At 34.5% G+C, this 22,495-nt stretch overlaps 1 protein-coding gene across 1 annotated transcript in view; it reads right to left on the reverse strand.

The window, feature by feature from the left end:
* The window catches only part of INTU (inturned planar cell polarity protein), a 57,076-nt gene that overhangs the window by 28,978 nt on the left and 5,603 nt on the right, over positions 1-22,495 (reverse strand). The window contains exons 3-6 of the mRNA XM_045552310.1: positions 19,799-19,884; positions 10,678-10,881; positions 3,152-3,270; positions 460-549 (exon numbers count right to left, since the gene is read on the reverse strand). Coding sequence (XP_045408266.1) covers positions 460-549; positions 3,152-3,270; positions 10,678-10,881; positions 19,799-19,884 — 499 coding nt within the window. The remainder of the gene's footprint in view (positions 1-459; positions 550-3,151; positions 3,271-10,677; positions 10,882-19,798; positions 19,885-22,495) is intronic.

Genomic DNA, 22,495 nt, shown 5'->3' on the forward strand with positions numbered 1-22,495 from the left:
ATAAGATGTACCATTAGAGGAGTCACTTTAGGGTTACATATTCCTTATTTCATTAAAAGTGCTCAACATCAGAACAAAATACCCTTCTGCTGACCCTTAATTCTCCAACATTTCCAACAAACAAAACAAAACTGTAAAGACGCAAAATCCAAATCACAGTATTGTCAAAAGTTTAAGCAGAGGACAAGCTCATCTCTCAGCAACCTCTGTACTTCCCACAAAAAAGGAAAGTGTATTGACAGCCCCCACCCTTACTAATTGGTCCAGCTGGGCCTTGCTGGCACCTTTCTGCATTATTCATAACAATAAGCAAAGGTAACTATTTCACTAGTGCAACAGGCCTTTGAATTGTAAAAAGTTAAGGAGTTTGCCTTTTGACCAAAATGTTATAATTTTAATGAAACAGACTTTGTTAACATTATTTTAGAAATGATTTTAAGCTTACAAAAATCAGCTTACTCTTCAGCAGGAAGGCCAATTAACAATAACTTGTCAGATTCTTTCCAATAAGCCACATGAACTTGTTTCCCATTTAAAAGGAGGGATGAGCTAAGAAAAAATAAATTCAAAATAAGATTAGAATATATTTAAATGTCATAAATTTATAAAAATCATTCATAAAAGATTGCATATAATATGCTTAAGAACTGAACACTCAATAGGCAAATTTCTTTTCATATCCCTAACTGCCACACAGCAAAGGCAAAGAATTGCACAATTAAAATATATTCTAAAATATTAAAAACCCAAAAATAATCCAAAAAAACCCAGCCAAATAAAAGTAGACCCATTATAGAAAAATACATGTAGACCAGGCACAGTGGCTCATAGCACTTTGGGAGGCTGAGGTGGGAGGACTGCTTGACTGCTTGAGGCCAAGAGTTTAAGACAAGCTTGGGCAACATTGCAAAACCCTGTCTCTACAAAAAACGGAAAAAAAAATTAGCTGAGCCTGGTGGTGTGTGCCTGTAGTCCTAGCTACTTAGGAGGCTGAGGTGGAAGAGTCATTTGAGCTCAGGAATTTGAGGTAATAGTGAGCTATGATTGTGCCACTGCACTGCACTTCAGCCTGGGCAACAGAGCCAGACCCTATCTCTAAAAAAACAAAACAACAAAAGAAAAAAACTTGAAATTCTTTTGCTAAGTGACTATATATAATTTCTTTTTTAAACAAAGCATCCATCCCAGTTGGTTAATTTAACAAATGCTTTGTGATTGCCTATCTATGAACATGATTTGCTAAAGAGATTACAAAGAAAGGATGATGTGGTTTCAGTTCAGAAGATGACAATTCAATACATGACACAAATATATAAACAAGTAACTAAAACATAAATCAGATTTAAATGTGTTCTCAAGGAAACTTTTGGGGCAATAAATATATTCATTGCAGTGATGGTTTCAGGGTATATACCTATGTGAAAACTGATCAGATTGTACATTTTAGTTATGTACAGTTTACTGTACTTCAATTACACTTCAATGAAGTTGAAAAAAATTAAATGTTCTAAAAAGAGATATAATAGCGAACTACAAAAATATAGAGTATATAAGTATGTGGAATTTTAAATGTGAATTATGAAACAGACTTTTTTTCAAAAAGAACATACTTTTGTCTTAGTAAAGTTTAAAAATCATATACTTTTAGAGAATATCAGACTTTTTAATAGTATACTATATTACTACAATTTAAATGGTATATATCCAACAAAAGATACATACATTGCTAAGTAACTCCTAAAATAATAATTTTCATATTTATTTCTTCCTCAAAAAAGTTCTCCTAACTGTATTTACTACTTTCTACATGTTTGACCCATATCTTCTTAGTAGTAACAAAATCTAAATATTAAATAACATTTATCCTTTACAATAAAAAAAAGGCAAAAAAAGCAAATCCACATTTGAAGAGAAACATTTTCTCTCATTACATTAAAAGGAGGCCTGAACCATGAAAATATTATGCTAAATGAAAGAAGCCATGACAAATAGCCATATATTATATGATTCTATTCATATGAAATGTCCAGAATAGGGAATCTATAGGGATGGAAAATAGATTAGTTGCTGCTTAGGTCTTAGGCTGGGTTGATAGCTAAGGGTACAGGATTTCTTTTTGAGGTGAGCAAAATGTTTTAAAATTGATTTTGATGATGGTTGCACATATCTGTGAATATATTTAAAACCAGGCTGGGCGTGGTGGCTCACGCCTGTAATCCTAGCACTCTGGGAGGCCAAGGCGGGCGGATCGCTTGAGGTCAGGAGTTTGAGATCAGCCTGAGCAAGAGCGAGACCCCGTCTCTATTAAAAATAGAAAGAAATTATATGGCCAACTAAAAATATATATAGAAAAAATTAGCTGGGCATGGTGGCGCATGCCTGTAGTCCCAGCTACTCGGAAGGCTGAGGCAGGAGGATTGCTTGAGTCCAGGAGTTTCAGGTTGCTGTGAGCTAGGCTGATGCCACAGCACTCTAGCCTGGACAACAGAGTGAGACTCTGTGTCAAAAAAAAAAAAAAAAACCATTTACATGTACACTTTAAATGGGTGAATTTATGTTTGCACTATTTATGAACTATGTATCTCAGTAAAGCTGTTAAAAAATAAAAAGAGGCCTGCAATATTCCTTTATGAATGTAAATTTATACACTAAATGGAACCTCAGGTACTTTTGTCTTGAAAATGAATCAATATTTTCTATATATACTATATTAACAGTCACAGAGTTAAACATGACTTTTACCCAGTTAATTAAGGAAATTCTTCTGTTGTCTTGCAGATCTTACATCTTTTAAAGTACTAGAAGTGTCATTTTTACCAGATGATGGGGGAAAAAAAGTTAAAGCTTAAAAAACCCAACTCGATATTTTATCAGTATTTATGGGAGTTCTTAAAATTTGAGATAAAATTTCTTTGGAGACTCTAAAATTGTTGAAATATTAAAAAAGAAAATTTGTTTATAATTATACACACACACACACACACACACACACATAATTCTTAGATTTATTTTATGAAAAAAACAAAAACAAATTAAAGCTTTGAGCGCCCTCCTCCCAAAAGTTAACTTTTGCATTTCAAAGTCAGGGTGGATATCCATAACTGAAAAGGACTTAAAAGAAACAGAGTTAAAGCAAAATAAAAGTTATTACCTAGTAACTTGTGTCCCAGTTACATTTTCTAGCATGTCACAGAGTGTGAGAAAAATCCCTCTCACGCTTTTAAGTTTCTGAGAAGCCTCAGACATTGGATAATGATAAAGAATTTCCTGCTGTTAAATGAAAAGAAACAGAAAAGATCAAAATGCCCAGATTTTCCAACCATTATTTTTGTCATGGTAAGTTCAAAGTTTGTATTAAGAAAAGAACAACAACAACAAAAAAAGTGAAATCTTTCAGTTTCAGGAATTTTATTCAGACACAAGGAGAAAACTAAGCCTGGAATTTTTAACTCATTAACTAGCATTTAAAATACTATACTTGAAAATAAGTTAGAGACTGCCAATACTGGTCATGATACCAAATAATATACTAAGTAGGATACTGACTAAATTACAATTAATTTCAAATGTTGTTTTAAACTTTAATCTCCTTAATGATAATTGTAAATAGTAATATTTTATTATATTTAATTAGACTCTAGAGATATTCTTGTCCTTGTACCCTGTGGTTACATGTAACTTTTCGAAATCTTTAAGTTCACTTTCATGCTGACTTTTAAAAGATAATCCTCATCATATTTGGCGAAATCATTAAATATTTATTTAAACTCAAGACAAGACTGCAATTAAACTTATGAAGTAAGAATACAAAATTAAATTAAAGTAGTACAGATACGAAGAAAAAAGTATCATGACAATATAAAATCTTATTGTCTTAAATTTGAAAGGGTTTGCATACCATAAATTAATCTGAATTCATACTTTAAAAGAAAGCACATTTTATTTTAAATTATGGAAAATACCAGATCTATAAGATAATTTACCAAAAGCTTAATATTTTTCTATTTTTAAGAAGAGCATGCTCCTAAGAAACAGTTTTCACAAAATAAAATAACAAATTTTAAAATCAGGATGTGCACTTACTAATACTTTTATACAAAGAGACAAACCATTCTGTACCTTACTTTTTTGTTGTTACTTAAAGCGACATCTATTTTTTTCACAAGGCAAATTAAAAGCAAGCAAAGTAACAATGTCAAGATAGAAACCATGACGCATTCAGAGTAGCTGTTTAATGATTGTATTCATAAATATTAATAGAACCTCTATTGAAAGCCCAAACCCCTTAAATATTATCATATCTTTTCTCTGGCTCTCTCTGTCTCTAAAGAGTGTTATATACCTTGCTTTGGTCTCCCTATACAATAAATAATTACGTCATATAGAGTGCTTGTCTTGCGAACTTCTACATTATGACAAATATAAATAATGATAAACTGGACACATCTGCTTTTTCTATTAATACTTACTAAGCACATTCAATATATGCAAATTGCTATGGAATATGCTAGCCAAATATACTCTGCCTAACAACTCAAATTTTCTTGCAATATTTCTAGTGTAAAAACAGTTTTGAAACATCTTATCTCTAGAGATTAAGTCAAACATTAGTTAAGATCTTGTTATGTCTACACTTAATAAATTTAAACCTTTGCCAAAAAATAATTTCATTATATTTAGCCAAAATACCAAACACTACTTTAAACAAATAACTAAATACTCTTTGATTAGTTTTTTTAAATCTCCCAGTTTATGGTCCTTACATTTTCAAATCTTGTAACTTGAAGAAGAGAAGCTTTCATTAAATATCTAACTCAAAGAAAACAAAATGACCCTATGACATTTTATTATAAAATAAGTCATAACAGTAAAAAAAAAAAAAAAGTTCATTTGAGAAAGTCTCTATTCGAGTCATAAAGGCTCACAATTAAAGACCTGGCAAGCTCTACAGTTTCTGACCAATTTATTATAATTAGCTGTATTTTTAAGCACTTGTTAGTAGCACACATTTGCAGCAGCTTCTACTCTGTTCAAGAAGAATAAAAAGCCTCTCCTAATTACAGTGTTGATACAGGGCTGGCAACAGACAGAAATCTGTTCACTTGAGAAACATCTACATACTTTCCCATGGAAAGAAAGGCAAAGATGACAAAAAGGTCTTAGTGGTAACCTACTACAAAATGACCTAGAAAGATTCAGGATGTTACATAACACACAACAAAAATTTGTTGTGTGTTACATATAATAAATGCTTAAGCATCTCATTTGTTGTAAAGATATAAGGGACTAGTAACATACATAAGAAATTAGAATTATTAACTCTAGGCCTATATGTAGTTTTCTGAACACAGAAAATAACAAAAATATGTAAAGTAAATCCCTACTTTGTCATTTTAATTGCTTACTAAATTTTAATATAGGAAGCAACACAAGGAAATTTGTCGCTTGGATAAAAATGGCTTCAGCATTGAGAACACAGTCTGAAAGGGTTTCAAAAACAAAGAAATGTAGATTAGTTAAATAATTTTTGAGATCTCACTTCCACTGAAAGCATTATGGTAGACTAGATGCTTCGAGAAACTCGATGCTGTAAAACTAGATCCATGGCCAAAATATACTTGTTGAATTCTTGGCATGCAAGAAGTAGAGAGGTTTCCAAGGACATCCTCCTTTCCACCTCCTTCCCCATTGCTGCAAAGCAAGCTGGGGCCTGAGCTAGGCCTGGTGAGTGGTGAGTAGAAGTACACAGACAGGGCTGTTCTGAGGGCTGATGCCTCCAACAGCTTCAAATCAGGACACTGAGCACTGAGCTAATAACAAGGTAGGTGAGCTGAGCCCAGAACAACTTTGTTAAGCTCAGACCCTCAAGTAAGGCTGAAGTGCCCTAAGTCAGTCAGTGGCAGAGGAAGCAGCAGCAAATTCTTTCTAGAGGAAGCTTTCCCAAAAATAAAATCAAGCAATAAGTTTAGTCAAAGATCCCCAAGCACGTAAGAAGGCAAACCACAACACATGAGAGTTCCCTCAGGACTAGAGATAAGTAGAAAGGGCAGGTACAGAACAGAGAAGAGATATACGTGAAACGCTTAGAGAAATAAAGTATAGAATCACAACAAGCAAGCGAAAGAGACCACCAAAAATATCGTGGCAGATTTGAAATGTATATTAGTTAAACAATTTTTATGAACTTCTAAAAACAAAAATGTAATTGTTTAGGGGAGGAAATGGAGTAAGATGGCCAAAGAGAACCCTCCAGCAATCGTCCCCCTGCAGGAACACCAAATTGAACATCTATCCACACAAGAAAGCACATTAATAAGAACCAAAAAAGCAAGTGAGTGACCACAGTACCTAGTTTTAACGTAATAACAAAGAAGCAAGCATTGAACAAAGTAGAAAATAGTCTTGTACTGTCTACACTACACTTCCCTAAGCCCAGGAAGTCCAGCATAAAGAAAGAATCTGTGTGCTTGGAGGAGGGAGAGTGAAGTGAGTGTGAGACTTCACAATGGAATTCAGTGCTGCCCTATCACAACGGACACAACGCAGGGCAGAATTCTGCCAGTGCCCACAAAGGCTGCATTTAGACCAGCCCCAGCCAGAGGGGAATGCTTAGCTCCAGCAGGAGGAACCCAAGTCCCAGCGGGATTCACCACCAGCTGACTAAAGTAGTCTGGGGCCCTGGTAGTCAGGCTACAAGGACTACAGTTCTTGGGCAAGCCCTGGTGCTGCCCTAGTCTCAGAGGCAGTAAACTTGGGGTGCCCAAGTGAAGTGTCTCAGGAAAGCAAAAACAAATACCACATGTTCTCACTTATAAGTGGGAGCTAAACCGGGGATATATATGGTCATAAAGAGGTGTAATGGACACTGGAAACTAAGAAGGGAGGAGGATAGGAGGAGGTGAGGGATAAAAATCAATCTACCCATTAGGTACAATGTACATTATTCTGGTGATGAAAGCCCTGACTTCAGCATGATACAAGTCACCCAAGTAAGAAAAAACACATGTACCATCTAATATTTTTTAAATTAAAAAAAAATGGGCAAAAGATCTGAATGGACATTTCTCAGAAGACATACAAATGGCCAACAGGTATTTTAAAAAATGCTCAACATCACTAATCATCAGAGAAATGCAAATCAACACTACAATGAGATAATCAACTCACCCTAGCTAAAATGGCTCTTATCAAAAAGACATGAAATAATGAATGCTGGTCAGAATATGTTCATAGACTGTTAGTTGGAATGTACAGCCACTATGGAGAATAGTATGGAGGTTCCTCAAAATGCTAAAATAGAACTACCATATGATCCAGCAATTCCACTGTTGGGTATATATTTAAAACAAAGGAGACCAATATACATAAGTGATACCTGCACTCCCATGTTTTTGGCAGCACTATTCACAACAGCCAAGATATGGAATCAACCTAAGTGTTCATCAATGGATAAAATGGATAAAGAAAATGTGGTGTATGTATATATGTATGTGGGATGTTTGTGTGTATGTATGTATATATGTATATATATGTGATGTGTGTGTGTATATATATACATATAAAATGGAATATCATTAAGCCATAAAAGGAATGAAATTCTGTCATTTACAACCATGTGGATGGACATTATGTTAAGTGAAATAAGCCAGGCACAGAAAGATGTTCTTACTCATATGTGGGGGTTACAAAAAAATTGAACTCATGAAGATAAGAGAGTAGAATAGGTTACCAGAGGCTGGTAAGGGTATTAGGGGGTGGTGGAAGTAGGGATGGTTGATAGATACAAAAATAAAGTTAGATAGAAGGAAAAAGATCTAGTGTTCAATAGCACAATAGGGCAACTATAGTTAACAATAATTTATTGTCTATTTCAAAATAAGGAAAGAGTAAAATTAGAATGTTCCTAACACAGAGAAATTATAAATGGCTGAGGTGATGGATATTTTAATTATTCTGATTTAATTATTACACATTTTATGCTTGTATCAAAATATCACATGTACCCTAGAAATATGTACAATTAATGTGTATCCATAAGAATTAAAAATTTAAAAAATAGATTAAAAAATAGAAAATTTTTTAAATAGAAAATTTTAAAAATATATCTAATTGTTTGAATCAAGAACACAATGGAGAGGTTAAACAACAGTCTGAACATAGCAGAAGTAAGAAACGGAACAAAAGAAAAGGCACATTCCTTACAAAGGAACAAATGACTAACAGTAGACTTTAGAGGTTAGAGGACAAAGGAATACTATCTTCAAACAGATTAGAGAAAATAACTATCTACTTAGGTGGCATAAGCAATGCCATACATTCAGTTTATTTCTTCCTGGCCACACATGAAGACTACCTTTCTCACCTCCTTGTACCTGGAGAGACCAAGAAACTGGTTCTAGCCAATAGAATTTCATTTCTACTTTCAAGCCAGGCCTCCAAAATGTCCCATGTGATATTGCATGCTTTCTCTTTTCTCTCATTGGCCAGCTAGATGCAAAAGATCCAACAGAGGACTCTGAAGCCCTTTGGAATAATGGGGGCTAGACTCACTGAGCCACATGACCAGAAACATTTACATGACGTGAGAAATAAACTTTCATCATCGTATACCACTGAGATGTTAGGGTTGTTTGTTATTTATAGCAATCAGCCTGCCCAGATTAAGACAGTCTATCCTAATTAATACAATCTAAAATTATAAAGCTACCTTTCAAGAGGGGTAAAACAAAAATCATCAGAGAATAACAACAAAAAGAATTTATCACCAACAAACTTTAACTAAAAAGAAAGGTCCTACCTAAATATGTCTTTAGGAAGAAAAAACAGATCCGGTAAGGACAGTTTGAGATATAAGAAAGAATGGTGAATAAAGAAAATATTAAGCATAATTGCAAATTTAAACTAGGTTCATCTGTATGAAATATATTTTATCATTATATAAATTATATAATACAAATTAAATCATGATTATATGTAATATATAATCATATATACTTTGTATCATTTTATAATATATAATTTATACATTTATAACAGTTATAATTTACACATTTTATAATAAATAATTAGTAGTTATAGTATAATTGTGCAAAATTTATGGAAGAAGAATAGCACTAAAATATTAATGACAATAGTATGTAGGTGAAGAGAGGGGTAATTGGAGTTAAGGTGTAGTAAGGGCCTTGAATTATTTGAAAAGGGGTTAAGATAGTGTTTAACTTTAGAATTTGTTAAGACAAATTTGTCATGATAAAATTTTAAGAGTAATTGCTAAAGAAACAGAGTATATAGCAAGAATTATAATGATATAAGCAACCAAAAATAGGTAAGAAAAACATCACAAAGCAGTTCAAATGGAAATTTCTAAAGATGGCAGAAACAAATTTAAATATATCAGTAATCTCTATATATGGACTCATTTAGTTTGTCAGTCAAAATCTAGAGATTGCCAGATGGGAAATATGCTGCTTGTAAGAGGTGTATCAAAAACACAGACACAGAGTTAGAAAAAGAAAGGAAAAAAATATTCAAATAGTTATATAATAAAGTTCTACTAATATTGAATAGTAAAAAATATTTTTAAATGCTAATCTTAAAAAGACTAAAACAAAAGCATTATTAGGGTAGGGAGTGTCGCATTATAATGATAAAAGATTCAATTCACCAAGAAGACTTAATAATTCTAGACCTTAATACATCTAATAAAATTGTCTCAAAATACACAAACCAAAAATATTCAGAACCAGAGGGAAAAAACGCATAAATCCCCATCAGAGTAGGAGATTTCCATACCTCTCTTAATTATGAAAAGGACACACTGACAAGAAATTGGTAAAAGATAAAGAAAACTGGAACAAAACAATTAACAGCCTGAAAACACCTATGCTGAAAAGCAATCTGGTTTAGAACAGACACAGAATTTGGAAAGCAAACCACCTTGGTTTAAGTAGAAATTCTGTCAGTTACTAGCTATGTGAACTTGAGCATTTTATTTACCTTTACTAGGATTATTTTCTTACCTGCAAATAAAAATACCCAATGTCTAATACTATACCAGGCATAAAACAGGTACTCAATAAACACTGAAAAATGAGTGAATGAAAAAAGAATATGTAAAAAATAAAAACTATTTACCACCTATTAATGGTATTAATACATCTCCTTGAATTAAAAGCTAGCAAGAGGATACTGATTAAAACAGGGCACGAAAGAATTTTCTTTGGGTGACAAAAATGTTCCGTATTATGATTGTCATAATGGCTACACCACTATATGTATTTGTCAAAACTCATCAACTTGTATACTTCAAACTGCTGAATTTTATTATATATAAACAACAACTCAATAAAGCTTACTTAAAAAAAAAAAAAACACTAACAGGACCTTAGCTTCTAAGTTAGAAGATATTGCAATAATACCTTCCTCCCGTTTCTCCTTTTCCTACAGCTTACAATAAGTGAATAGTTAAATTGCTTTTATTTTTAAGGCATTTGTAGTATGAAATATTCATATTTATGATAGAGTATAAAATATACAGATAATTTTAAAGAATAACAACAGAACATGGTTAATTCACTTTTGTTTCTTCCTTAAATCAAAAAGGCTTACTACTCACTGACAAGACGATAAAATAAAAGGTCCTTACTCTTTCCTCTGCACTTTTGAGAAGACACTCACCTCTTCTTTTAATGTTTCTGAGTCGAGCTGTAGGGTGAGATACATAATGATATGAGGAGTGTTTAGGATATTCTGCTGGATACCTTCAACCTCTTCTCCCCATAGAAGTTTGACTAAATCACTCATGTTTGACTGTGCCTTTTTCTGTCGTGGTTGGCTTGTCTCCTTTTTCACAGCATATGCATTTTCAAATGTTAGTTTTACCTTTAAAAATTAAAACAATGTGTTAATTTTTCAACAAGGGAAAATCACCTGCAATTTTCACAAAGAAGGATGTGTGCATGCACATATACTCAGGCATGTACAGTACGTTTAAATCATCCTAGAGCGAGGGCTCCTGATGGCGGGGGCTGTATATTCTTTTTATATTTGTATCTCCAGCTCCTAGCAGAATGTCTGACACATATCATTACAAATGTTTATTGAGCAGGCATGTATAATGCACTGAACAAAAATTCACTTATTTAATCTTAATCATTGCATCCTAAATTACTGACTAAAAAAACAAGAAATGCCATTATAAAAAACAGAAATTAGTATGATCTGAGAGTATAAAGAAAGAGCAACACTATATTATAAATGCTAATAGCACTAACTCATCTGAGGAAGATAAATGGAAAAGATTCAGCATTACGAGTGACCTCACATAAATCAGAGTTAGCTCTCCTTCCAAATAAGGTCATATTTAAAATATTCTTCTCTCAGACATTCTTTCTGGTTCTTTAAAACCAAGGGCAAGGACAGTAAAAACTATCAACATGCTGGATCTTGGATCATGGCTCTAAGAAGATTATCTGTGAATTTTATCAAGATAGTTTTAATTTCATGGCCTGATGGCAAGACTGTTAAAAGTCTGGAATGTGGCCATTTTCCAGTTATTGAAAGGTAGCTTCTCCTTCTCACTTACCTTTCCTTGAAAAAGGAGATATTCATCTAGATGCCAGCTGGCCAAAGACAACTCTCTCATTTAGAAGAAACAACAGTGTATATCTTGACTATAAGATGTTTTCACTAAATATAGTTAATTTTGTATAGTGAGGACATCATCATAAGCTACATAAGTACAAAGTATTCCTAATGTTTAAAATCTTATAGGAACACATATGAGTAAAATGGACATTCTAATGGTAAAAATCCATAAAGTTTGAAATTTAAACATTAAAGCCCAATGATTCTTTTAAAATAAGATTACATTTTAAAAGTTAAAAAATAAATTTATGCTTGATTATGAATAAAGAAACATAGCCAATATTTAAAAGTAGACAAAATTGTTTATATGTAGTAAGTTATGATTTGGCAGAAAATATTTTAAAATTATCAAGACCCAATAATAAACAATCCCTATTTTTAATAATTTATTACAAGAAGTATCATTTTCAAGGCGAACTTTAAATATATGATAAATACTAACACATTACAGTTGCTTTTTTTAAAAATAAGCTTTACATATTTATATTAATATATTTTCATAAAAAATGTTAAGTATATTAAAAAAAGATCATCCATAGCCCCACTTGCCCATCCAACTGCTGTTAGTATTTCACTGTAAAATAAATCTCTCTTGATAAATAAACCTTCAAAAAGGAAAAAATCTAGATACTCCTTTTTTGTTGGCAATGAGTGACTGTGGTTGTACTCAGTTTTGCTTATCTGTAGCTGCCTGAGGCATGTCAAGGGCATAAGTTAGTTTTGTCTACCTACAGTGAATTAAGTTAAATGCACATCTTTTCTAAGTCTTTATTTTATTTAATAAATCAGTAAAAAGAAAAGAAACATGGAGTCTCAATTCATGTATATGTATATATTAAGGTAAAGATGAAGTAGGTCAAGACTAGCAGTAATCTGTATAGAGAACAGAGGGAAGAAGTTCTTCATGAAATTTTTCTGAGGCCTGATGATGATGTCACTTTATAAAATATTTAATATAATTTCAAATGGAAAAGATAAATGTTTTCTGAATTCTTTATGTTTTCTGGAAACCTGATGTTGAAAAATGGGCCCTTGGTTATTAGAGCAGTGTATCAAAAAGGGCTGAGCATAAAATTAGTATATTTCGGGGGAAAATACTAAGCCAATTAAACAAAAATATAAAAATTAGTCAACTTATGTGTGAACAATCAAGGATTATCATCTGATGAAAATTAATATAAGGTTAAGGTGAGAAAGAGTTGAGAGACACTGCTTCAGACATGATCATCTTAGAAGGGTGTGGAAAAGAATATTTGGTGTCAGGTTTTGACCCAAGCAAGCTACATAGGCATTATGTGGCCTGAAAGACTATGTTCTGAGGGTGGCACCTATTCCAGTGGGGATGGCTCAGTATATGCATAGACAAATGTAAATGCAACTATAAATATAAACATAAACATAAATATATAATCCTTGAATAGGGTCTGATGAATGGCTTGGTGGTCAGAGGGCCTTTTATCTAAGATTGAGGATTTAGGAGTATCCAAAAGAAAATACATAGAAACCTTTGGTAGTGCTTCCTAGAAATGTGAGAAATCTTTAAAATTTGGGGAATTCCTCAGTACAGACTTTGTGACAAAATAGATGGGAACTTTGAAGATTGTCCCCTGGCACTGGGCTTTGGAGAGAAGCTAGGAGTGGAGGTGTATGAGTGGAGTAGAGAAGGAGAAATCTGATGGGAGGTGGGGGAGTATGAGATGAGTGACAGCCTAGGGAAGCAGGGGTCACAGGGACAGCCTGGGTCCGTTGGAGAGTCTGTAAGAGCTGTGCATAACCAGTGGTGACAAGAAGGTGGGTCCTCAGAGAAAGAAACGCATCTCAGAACAGGGAGGGCATCTCTTCCAGCTGACATTCTTGTGGGTAGAGAGGTCAAAAGACAGGGTGTGACTCACCAAAAAACGACAAAAGGAAATGGGTGGTAGACTTAAAAATACACTAATTTTACTTTAGGAGGCAGCGACAACCAAAAATTTAAGACTGGTTTACTATGCTCGGTAAAAAATGACATACTTGAAAACTAACTTTTAATGTTATACTTGGCAAATAACATCACTTTTTTTCTGTGGTGCAAGGACCTTTTCCCCTCGCCATGACAAAACCCATACAAAAACACACACCACAGAACCATCCATTAAAATTCTTTAAGGAGTCATTTTAGCCACCATTCTTCTGATTTAAGTAAAGCTGGCTCCATAACACAAAGATAATTACAATTTAGAAAGACATTTTTAAAACCTTACATGGTAAGTAGCCATTAATGTCAGGAAATCTGGTTACCTTGATAAAATGATAAAGAGTAAGACAGATAGTCAAATTAAGAGTTAAGTGCTTTTATGTTTTTTAAAAAAGACAGGGTCTCACTCTGTCACGTAGGCTAGAGTGCAGTGGCCCGATCATAGTTCACCACAGCCTCAAACTCCTGGGCTTAAGTGATCCTCCTGCCTCTGCTTCCCCAGTAGCTAGGACTACAGGTATGTACCACCATGCCCAGCAACTTAAAAAAAATTTTTTTTGTAGAGATGGGGTCTCGTTATGTTGCCCAGGCTGGTCTTAAACTCCTGGCCTCAAGCAAACCTCCTGCCTTGGCCTCCCAAAGTGCTGGGAATACAGGCATGAGCCACAGTGCCTAGCCAGAGTTGAGTGCTTTTTAAAAAGGGGTTTAATATATATAAATATTAAGGATGTTATGTGTTTTATAGGAAAACAACTTTTATTAAGTAATGTCTAATGTAAATTAGATATAAAATTAGCTTCTTATAGAGTTTTCTATTGTTACTCCATAGACTTTAACCTGTGACGAGGTTCACGATCCCCCATCTCCCATCTCTCTGTTACTTGTGCAATTTGGCCAGCCTGTCCTCCTTCCCTCCCAGTTCAGGAGATGACATACCTTTCCTCAGGTCCAAGGACACACTCTCTATAACTCATCACTTCCAAAATCTTGTTTTTATTATCCCCTCTTTCTACTTCAATCTTCAACCTATCCTATTTAAGCAGCAGTATCTCTTCAGCCTCTACCAAACAAATCCTCTCTCTTTCCTTTAGCTAGCATCCTCTTCACAGGACGAGCCCTGGGAAATCTGTCAGAATCTGAAGCAGGTACAGAAGCCGATCAGCCTCTCACCTCTGCCCAGAGTCCGCACTGTCTCTCATATCTGCACTGACCTCTACATGTCTCATCCTTTCCCTTTCGCTAACAACTGGCAAAATTCCTCAAGTCAAAATTTTGAAGGCATTGAGTCTGATTGGCTCAGCATAGTATCTGTTTTCCATTCTTCTTTCTTCTCGGGCAAACTCACTAAGTTACTCAAGACAAAACCCCGAAGGCTTCTTGGACTTCTCTGTCTCCTACAGGAAGTAGTATCCTCCTCAATTTCCTCTATATCTTAAATCTAATCTACTCCTCCTCCTCCATTCCCACAGTTAGCCCCTTTGCTCAGGCCTTTATCACTTCTCCTCTGGACTATTGCAAATCTGACCACCTGGTTCCCAGACCTCAAGTCTTGCCTATGTCTTCCCCATACAGAGTGAAAAATTCCTAAAATACAAATCTGATCATGTCAATCTTCCACTTTAAAATATTGATATAGATGGTTATTCTGAGTTCTGAAAATAGAGAAGATTTAGAAATTTTTAAAATATTTACTAGTCTGTTTCTAAATTTTCCACAGTATATATGGGTATCACTTTTGTGTAACAAGGAAATAATAAAAGTTACAACATTCTACTAAAGTATCATCACTTTTAAGAAGTCTTTGCCCCTTTCTTTAGGTCTAAGAAGTACCTGAGAGGTAAGAGTCCAAGCACGCTGATCTCCTAGAAAAGGAATTGGGTTCTTCCAAAGCTCCAGGAAAACTAGCCATGACCCAGTGCTGAATGAAATCGATCCTGGTCAACTGCAAATTTTGGACCCCAGCTCTCTGATCAAGCCAGGGGAGGGGATGATGTACTACATGCATGATTATGTATTCGTTGAATAAATGAGTGTACGGAACTACAGCAACGCACCAAGGTCCCAAGTCAGTAATTACAAGGGCACATGCACCTTTGTTTTTGTCATTTTAAATTTCTAAAACTTCTTTGTTTGAATCAACAACTGTTTATTTTAAAATTTTCAAACCTACAGAAAAGTTGCAAGCAGAGTACAATGATTACCCATATATCCCTCACCCAACTGCAATACTGATAACATTTTATCACATTTGCTTCATTTCATCTCTTCTTTCCTGTCTTCCTTCCTTCTCCTTCTATCCTCTTTTCTTTCTATGTATTTCTAAAATGTTTTGGCAGAACCATTTGTAAATTATTTGCAGATATTTTAATATTTCATCCCTAAGGACTTCAGCATGTATATCCTAAGGATAAGGGCTGCAGTCCCCAACCCCTGGGCCTCAGCTGGTACCAGTCCATAGCCTGTTAGGAACTGGCCATGCATGACCACCTGAGCTCTGCCTCCCACTCCTACCCCCCAATTTGTGGAAAAATTGTCTCCCGTGAAACTTAGAAACTTGGCTGCACAGCAGGAGGTGAGCGGTGAGCAGCAAGCAAAGCTTCATCTGTATTTACAGCCACTGGCCATCACTGCATTATCACCCAAGCTCCACCTCTCCCGCTGTCCCTGCCCGCCACCCCATCTATGGAAAAATTGTCTTCCATGAAACCAGTCCCTGGTGCCAAAAAGGTCAGGGACTGCTGGATAAGGGCAACCTCCTACATAACCACAATGTAATTACCACACTTAGGAATTTTAACATTAAATACAACACTATTGTCTAATAAAGTCCAAGTCCAAATTTCCCCAATTGTTCCAATACGGCGATTCCACTGCAATCCACCAACAATCAAGGATTATCTACTGCATTTAGTTGTATGTCACTTAATCTGCCTTAATCTAGAATAATTCCGTAGCCCTTTTTTGCCTTTCATGATACTAACATTTTTGATGAATGGACAACCATTTTGGAAAATGTTAAAATCTGGCTTTAAAAGAAATGGTTTGGGCTTTTTTTTACCTCACTAAGTATACAGGCTTTGCCTCTGGATATCATTCTGGTATTCTGAATCTATTTATAACAGAAATTACTTAAGTGCAAACACAGAATTATGGAGTTGGAATTGGGCTCCGAGATTACCATCTCAAATCCCTCCTGATTATAAATGAGGAAACTGAAACACAGCAGAATTTGGAAGGTAGCTTGGAGCAAAGCTTTAAATGGACATCTGACCTCCTTCTCCTCAGTGTCCTTTCTACCACATTATACTATTTCCTAAGCCATCTTCCCTTCAATGACAACAGGCTTTCAGATCACTTTTATACTCTGAGTATATTTTTCAAATGTTACTGTTAGATATTTCCAAATTTAAATGTTAAAAAGTCTCCTATGGCATTCTTTGTAAATCAGCATTCTTCTCCTCTTAGTGCTTAAATAACTGTTTCAAATGCTACATAAACAAACCAGGCAAAACAACTTTTCCTGGGACAGGTCTACCTCATCAGTTCTGGCCCATCAAGAATAAGGAGACACAAACATCAAGATCCATACAGGTTGTGTGTGAAATGGAAGGATCATGCTCTGGAGTCAGTTTGAGTTCCAGTTCTTTGAGTTATTGATTCTGAAACCTTGGGAAAATCATTAAATCTCTCCTAGATTTTTTTTCTTCATATATAAAACAGGATTACTAATCATTGGAATCTTACAGGTTTTTATGAAAAATAAGTGAAGTTATTAAAGGAATGATATAAGCAAAGCACCCGACATACTGCCCACAACACAGGAAACTAGTTCCCTTCCCAGTCCTACTCCTGCCTCCCTGAACTCCTAGTTTACACAGTCTCAGGGAAACGGCTGGCAGTGAAAAGCTTACAGTTCACTCCCTCTTTCAACACTAACAAAGTAAGAAAAATGTGTTTTACTAAATATGGTTTCTATGTAAACAAATTTTAACTATCTTTTGTATGGTTACTAAAGATACATTGCTCTAAATGTATTGCTTGCTTTTACGAAAGACATAGCTATAATACCAATTCTGCTAGTAAAACAAACAAATAAATAAACAAATGCATGCACGCATGTTTATACTTAGGGAGGGTGGGGGGAACTGGGATGAAATATACCAAAATGTTAATAGTAGATATCTTCAGGTGGTAGGAGTCTAAGAGATTTTGTATTTTCCAAAATTTCTACAATGAACATGTATTACTTTCTTTTCTTTCTTGAGATACAGTCTTGCTCTGTTGCCCTGGGTAGAGTGCAGTGGCGTCATCATACCTCACTACAACCTCAAACTCCTGGGCTCAAGCAATCCTCTTGCCTCAGCCTCCTAAGTAGCTGGGACCACAGGCACTTGCCACCATTCCCAGCTAATTTTTCTATTTTTAGTAGAGACAGGGTCTTGCTCTTGCTCAGGTTGATCTTCAGCTCCTGACCTCAAGCAATCCTCCTGCCTTGGCCTCAAGCGTGAGCCACTGTGCCGGGCCTATTACTTTCATAATAAGAAAAACAGTTACACTTATTTTCTAAAATAATAAGAATTTAGTAATATACACTTATGAAGGGATTATATTTTAAAGTGTATACTGTCAAAATTCCCTTGAAATTACATTAAGAGGGCAGTGCTATGTTGGAGTACAACATACTCTCTCAATATGATAACTCTAACTCACACAGTTGTTCTTCCATCTTCAAAACAACCTTCTAGTTCTTCATTCTGGCACCAGATGTAAGTATTGGCACTTAAGAGCCATGCTGTATTAAAAAAATATGTCTCTTTAAACTCAGAACCACATTTAATGCAGCAAGATGCTCATGCTGCAGAGGCAAACTGGACAAATAGCAGATACATGACTCCTATTGCATGTTTAGTGAGGATGTGTTAATTGTGGGTGGAATTGGCCCAAAATATTTAAATCATTTCCTTCTCTCCTTTCCTCTGACAAGTGTGCACAGCTGAATTTCCAAATGTTAATTAAATATAATGTGACTCCACTGTATACATAACTTTTCTTTTTTTAGAGACAGAAGAGACATGGTTGAACTCTGGCAATACTGGCAGTAACACCTGCAATCGACACAGGCAAGAAAAGGAGAGCCCTCACTCAGGGTTGATACACAGCCACTATATTTGGGGGAAGCTGGTTCAATTGCTAAAATACTGCAATTCTTCATTACTGATTGACAAGTAGTGGCTGTCTTAGCCCCTGAGGTACCCTAGCACCCACCCTAGGACCTCCTCTCACCTAGTGACTAAAGGGGACAATGGCATTCCCTACTCTAACACTATGGCTGGCTGGTGCCCACCTGATTGTTAATATTTTGAATACCACTCCGTCTACATCTCTCTATCTATACCTAGGCATTGCTGTTCTTGGCTACCACAGTTATTCCTGTACTTTCATTTTACATTTCCAAAGATAGCTAAAGTTATAAAGCATACGTGCATGTGTATACATGTGGGTGTGTTAGAGAAAAAAGTGGGTATAAAGAAAATCTTATTTCTTAGAAAACAAGGAATTTCATCATTGGTCTTATTTCGGAATCTCAAATCAGATGCAGGAAAGATTCTAATTTATTAGGGATTCTGTTCTTCATCCTGACGAATACAAAATTTGCTTCATCTTCTCACTGCCTATTGGATCCTTGAACCTATCAAGCATATCATATTCCCTATCCCCCAAAAGAAAAGGCTAATTCCTGATGCTAACGAGAACAGAGTATTCATAAATAAAAGGTATAGCACTTTCAAAAGACATCTAATAACCTAAAAATGTCACCTATGATATAAAATGTCAACGTTTACAGTATCAAAATGACTACTTATAAAAGAAATTTATTTTTATCTAGAAGGATAAAAAATTCACTAAGTAGCTAAACAAAAGTTTAGGAGGAAGGCTTAAATAGACAACAAAAAAAAATCAAGAAAATAATATAGTTTTTAAATAAATAAAACTACATTAAAAAATCTTTATAGCAACAGTAATTTTAGTAAGTCAGAGAACAGAAAATTCCATGACTGTTTACAATGACCCTTCCTGGAACTAGATTGTCATCAACACACATAGCAGTTTTAATGGTAAGTTGGTAATTATATATGTCTGTACAAGATATATTTATTTTATGTAACACCATAAAATATAGAAAAAGAATGTTTATACCTGCATAGGTCCAGGAATGCAAGACAGAACTCTCTCTATGTTTTCAGAGGTCACATCAACATCATTCACAGCAACAAGGACATCACCTAAAAACAGAATAACAATAAAAGATAGTTGTGTGAATATCCAAAAACTTAAGAGTTCTAGGATTGGAAAATTAAAAATTATCTTACTTTCTCAAAGTACAATTAAAAATGTGGTAGAGAAATTCAGGGACTTGTCCAAGGCTATACAGCTCATTGGTGGCAGAGCTAAAATGCCAACTTTACTCTTTGTAATCTATATTACTACCCAACATTGCACCATAACTAAATACAACCTATGTATATTTAAAGAGACAAATATTCTCATTCTTGATACAACTGAAAGAATTATGTAAACCCAAAGGTCAAATGGAAATTTTGTAGCATAAACCAAGATTTGTACTTATCAAAATCCAATCTAAGCACTTAGACTCACAGTAAAAATATTCAGCTGAAATTTTAATTAAATCCACGTGGTACATCATAACTCAATACGCTGTGGTATTCTCTGCTATAAGTGATCTGCGTTTACACATAATTCTTTGCTTCAAAGGTCCCAACCATATCAAAATACATGGCATGTTTCAGTAAAAACTCTTATTCCATGGCTTTTAAAAAAATATGTACGTTTATCAAATTTGATAATAAAATAGAAATCAGTGTTAGAATGGAAATTTACTTTTAGAACATAATTAATGTCAAAATACCAATGAGCTATAGTAATAGAAATATAAACATACCAAAGTTATTCGTTCCACCATCCCTAAATGTATCATCAGGAAATCCATCAAATAACTCATATTCATTAATTCATTCATTCAGCAAATATTTATTGAGTATCTACTGAGCACCAAGCACTGTTCTAAGCACTGCAGACAGAGAATTGAACAAAACAGACAAAATCTCCATCCTCATGGAGCGCAACATTGTTTGGGGGAAATGGATAATAAACATATATACAGGCTGAGCATCCCAAATCCAAAAATCCCAAATCTGAAAAGCCCCCACATCCAAAACTTTTTGAGTGCTGACCTGATGCTCAAAGGAAATGCTCATTAGAGCATTTTGGAGTTTGGATTTTTGGTTTTGGGATGCTCAACTGGTAAGTATTATATAATACATATTCCAAAATCCAAAACAATAAAATAAAATCTGAAACACTTCTGGTCTCAAGCATTTCGGATAAGAGATATCAACTTTTATATATAGAACAGTGTAATTCTCCATGAGTCTCTCATGTTTCTGTACATCTTGCAAGCTGAGGCACTGAGAGTCTTGTTCTGGACTATGTTTGCAAGGATGTTTGTATAGCAAACAGCCTTGGACAACAGACATAGTGTTTCCCTCCTGAGCACAGGTCAAGTTTGTTTACTGTATGCTATAATAAAGTTAGTGTATTGCTCAACAGCTTACTATTAGTAACTGTTCTTTATAAGGTGTTCCCTAAGCTCAGAGTTTCTCTTTTTTAATGCAGCCCCCTATTAGGCATCACCTGGCCCTCTTTAGGGTTGGGGAACAGATGGAAATGTTGATACTTTATGCACTGCTATTCCTTCCTTCCTTCTTTCCTTGATACTCTGTCTTATGGGAAAGGGGTGACAGGCAGAATGAGCAGGTGGAGTTTCTTATGCCATCATAAGTGAAGTGACTCAGAGATGGCTGGTTTGCTGGAAAGCACGGCACTGCAGTGGGCAGCCTGTACTTCAGGAAAACTCTTTCTCAACAAGTACACAGGAGTCATTAGTATACTCTGCCCTGTTTCAAAGGCTGAAAGAAAATCAACTGTATGAATTGGTTTAGATTGTGAAATAAGAAATGGTCTGGGAATTACTGATCGGTTGAAATAAGAGAAAAATTTCACTAAGAGATACATTTAAGAATCAAATATAAAGAAGTAAGATCAGGTCATTGCAGAACTTAAATCAATTCCTTAATGTGAAGTTAATTATTTGAGAAAACTCATCAATTTCTCGGTATGTACTTAATATCAAACAACAAATGTGTACTGATGGACTACTACACACAGCACTCGAGCCAGGCAACAGAATGAGACTCTGCCTCAAAAAAAAAAAAAAAAAGAAATATTTTTAAATGTTTGTAAAGTATCTATAAAAGTTACTCTATCTAAATCACTTAAGCTGGATCTGTCAGCTTACTAGACTGTCAGCTTTTATAACTTGTTATAACTTAAGTTTCATTAATAATATATCCTCACATTTGATTAATTTATCTTATTTAACTAAGAAGGTTGCTACTAACTCAAACATTGTCTCTAACAGCTTATAATTTATTAGCAACACAAAATGCTCATCTTAATATATACTAAGAATAATTTGTGAATTTTTTTCCCTAAAAATTGGTGGGATATTTTATGACAAGCACCCTTAAAAGGAAATTTATGTAAAACACTACTGTTGCTAAATATGTCAAATGAAACAGTTTAAAACCACTGTAAGAATTTAGTGTACTCAAGTGCAAACATACAATTTAGAAGTATTTTTATTCATAAATTATATATTTTTATATGTTGTTGAATATAGCTATTAAAACCTAAATTATCACTGTATAATCAACTTATTTTCTTTTCCTTGTCAGCAAATATAAGCAAGATGAAATAAAATTACAATATTCAAAGCCTGAGAATTAGTTAAGCTATTCCCTGGCCTGAACAAGG

This window comes from Lemur catta, chromosome 5 (assembly GCF_020740605.2).
Source record: "Lemur catta isolate mLemCat1 chromosome 5, mLemCat1.pri, whole genome shotgun sequence".
Taxonomy (NCBI): domain Eukaryota; kingdom Metazoa; phylum Chordata; class Mammalia; order Primates; family Lemuridae; genus Lemur; species Lemur catta.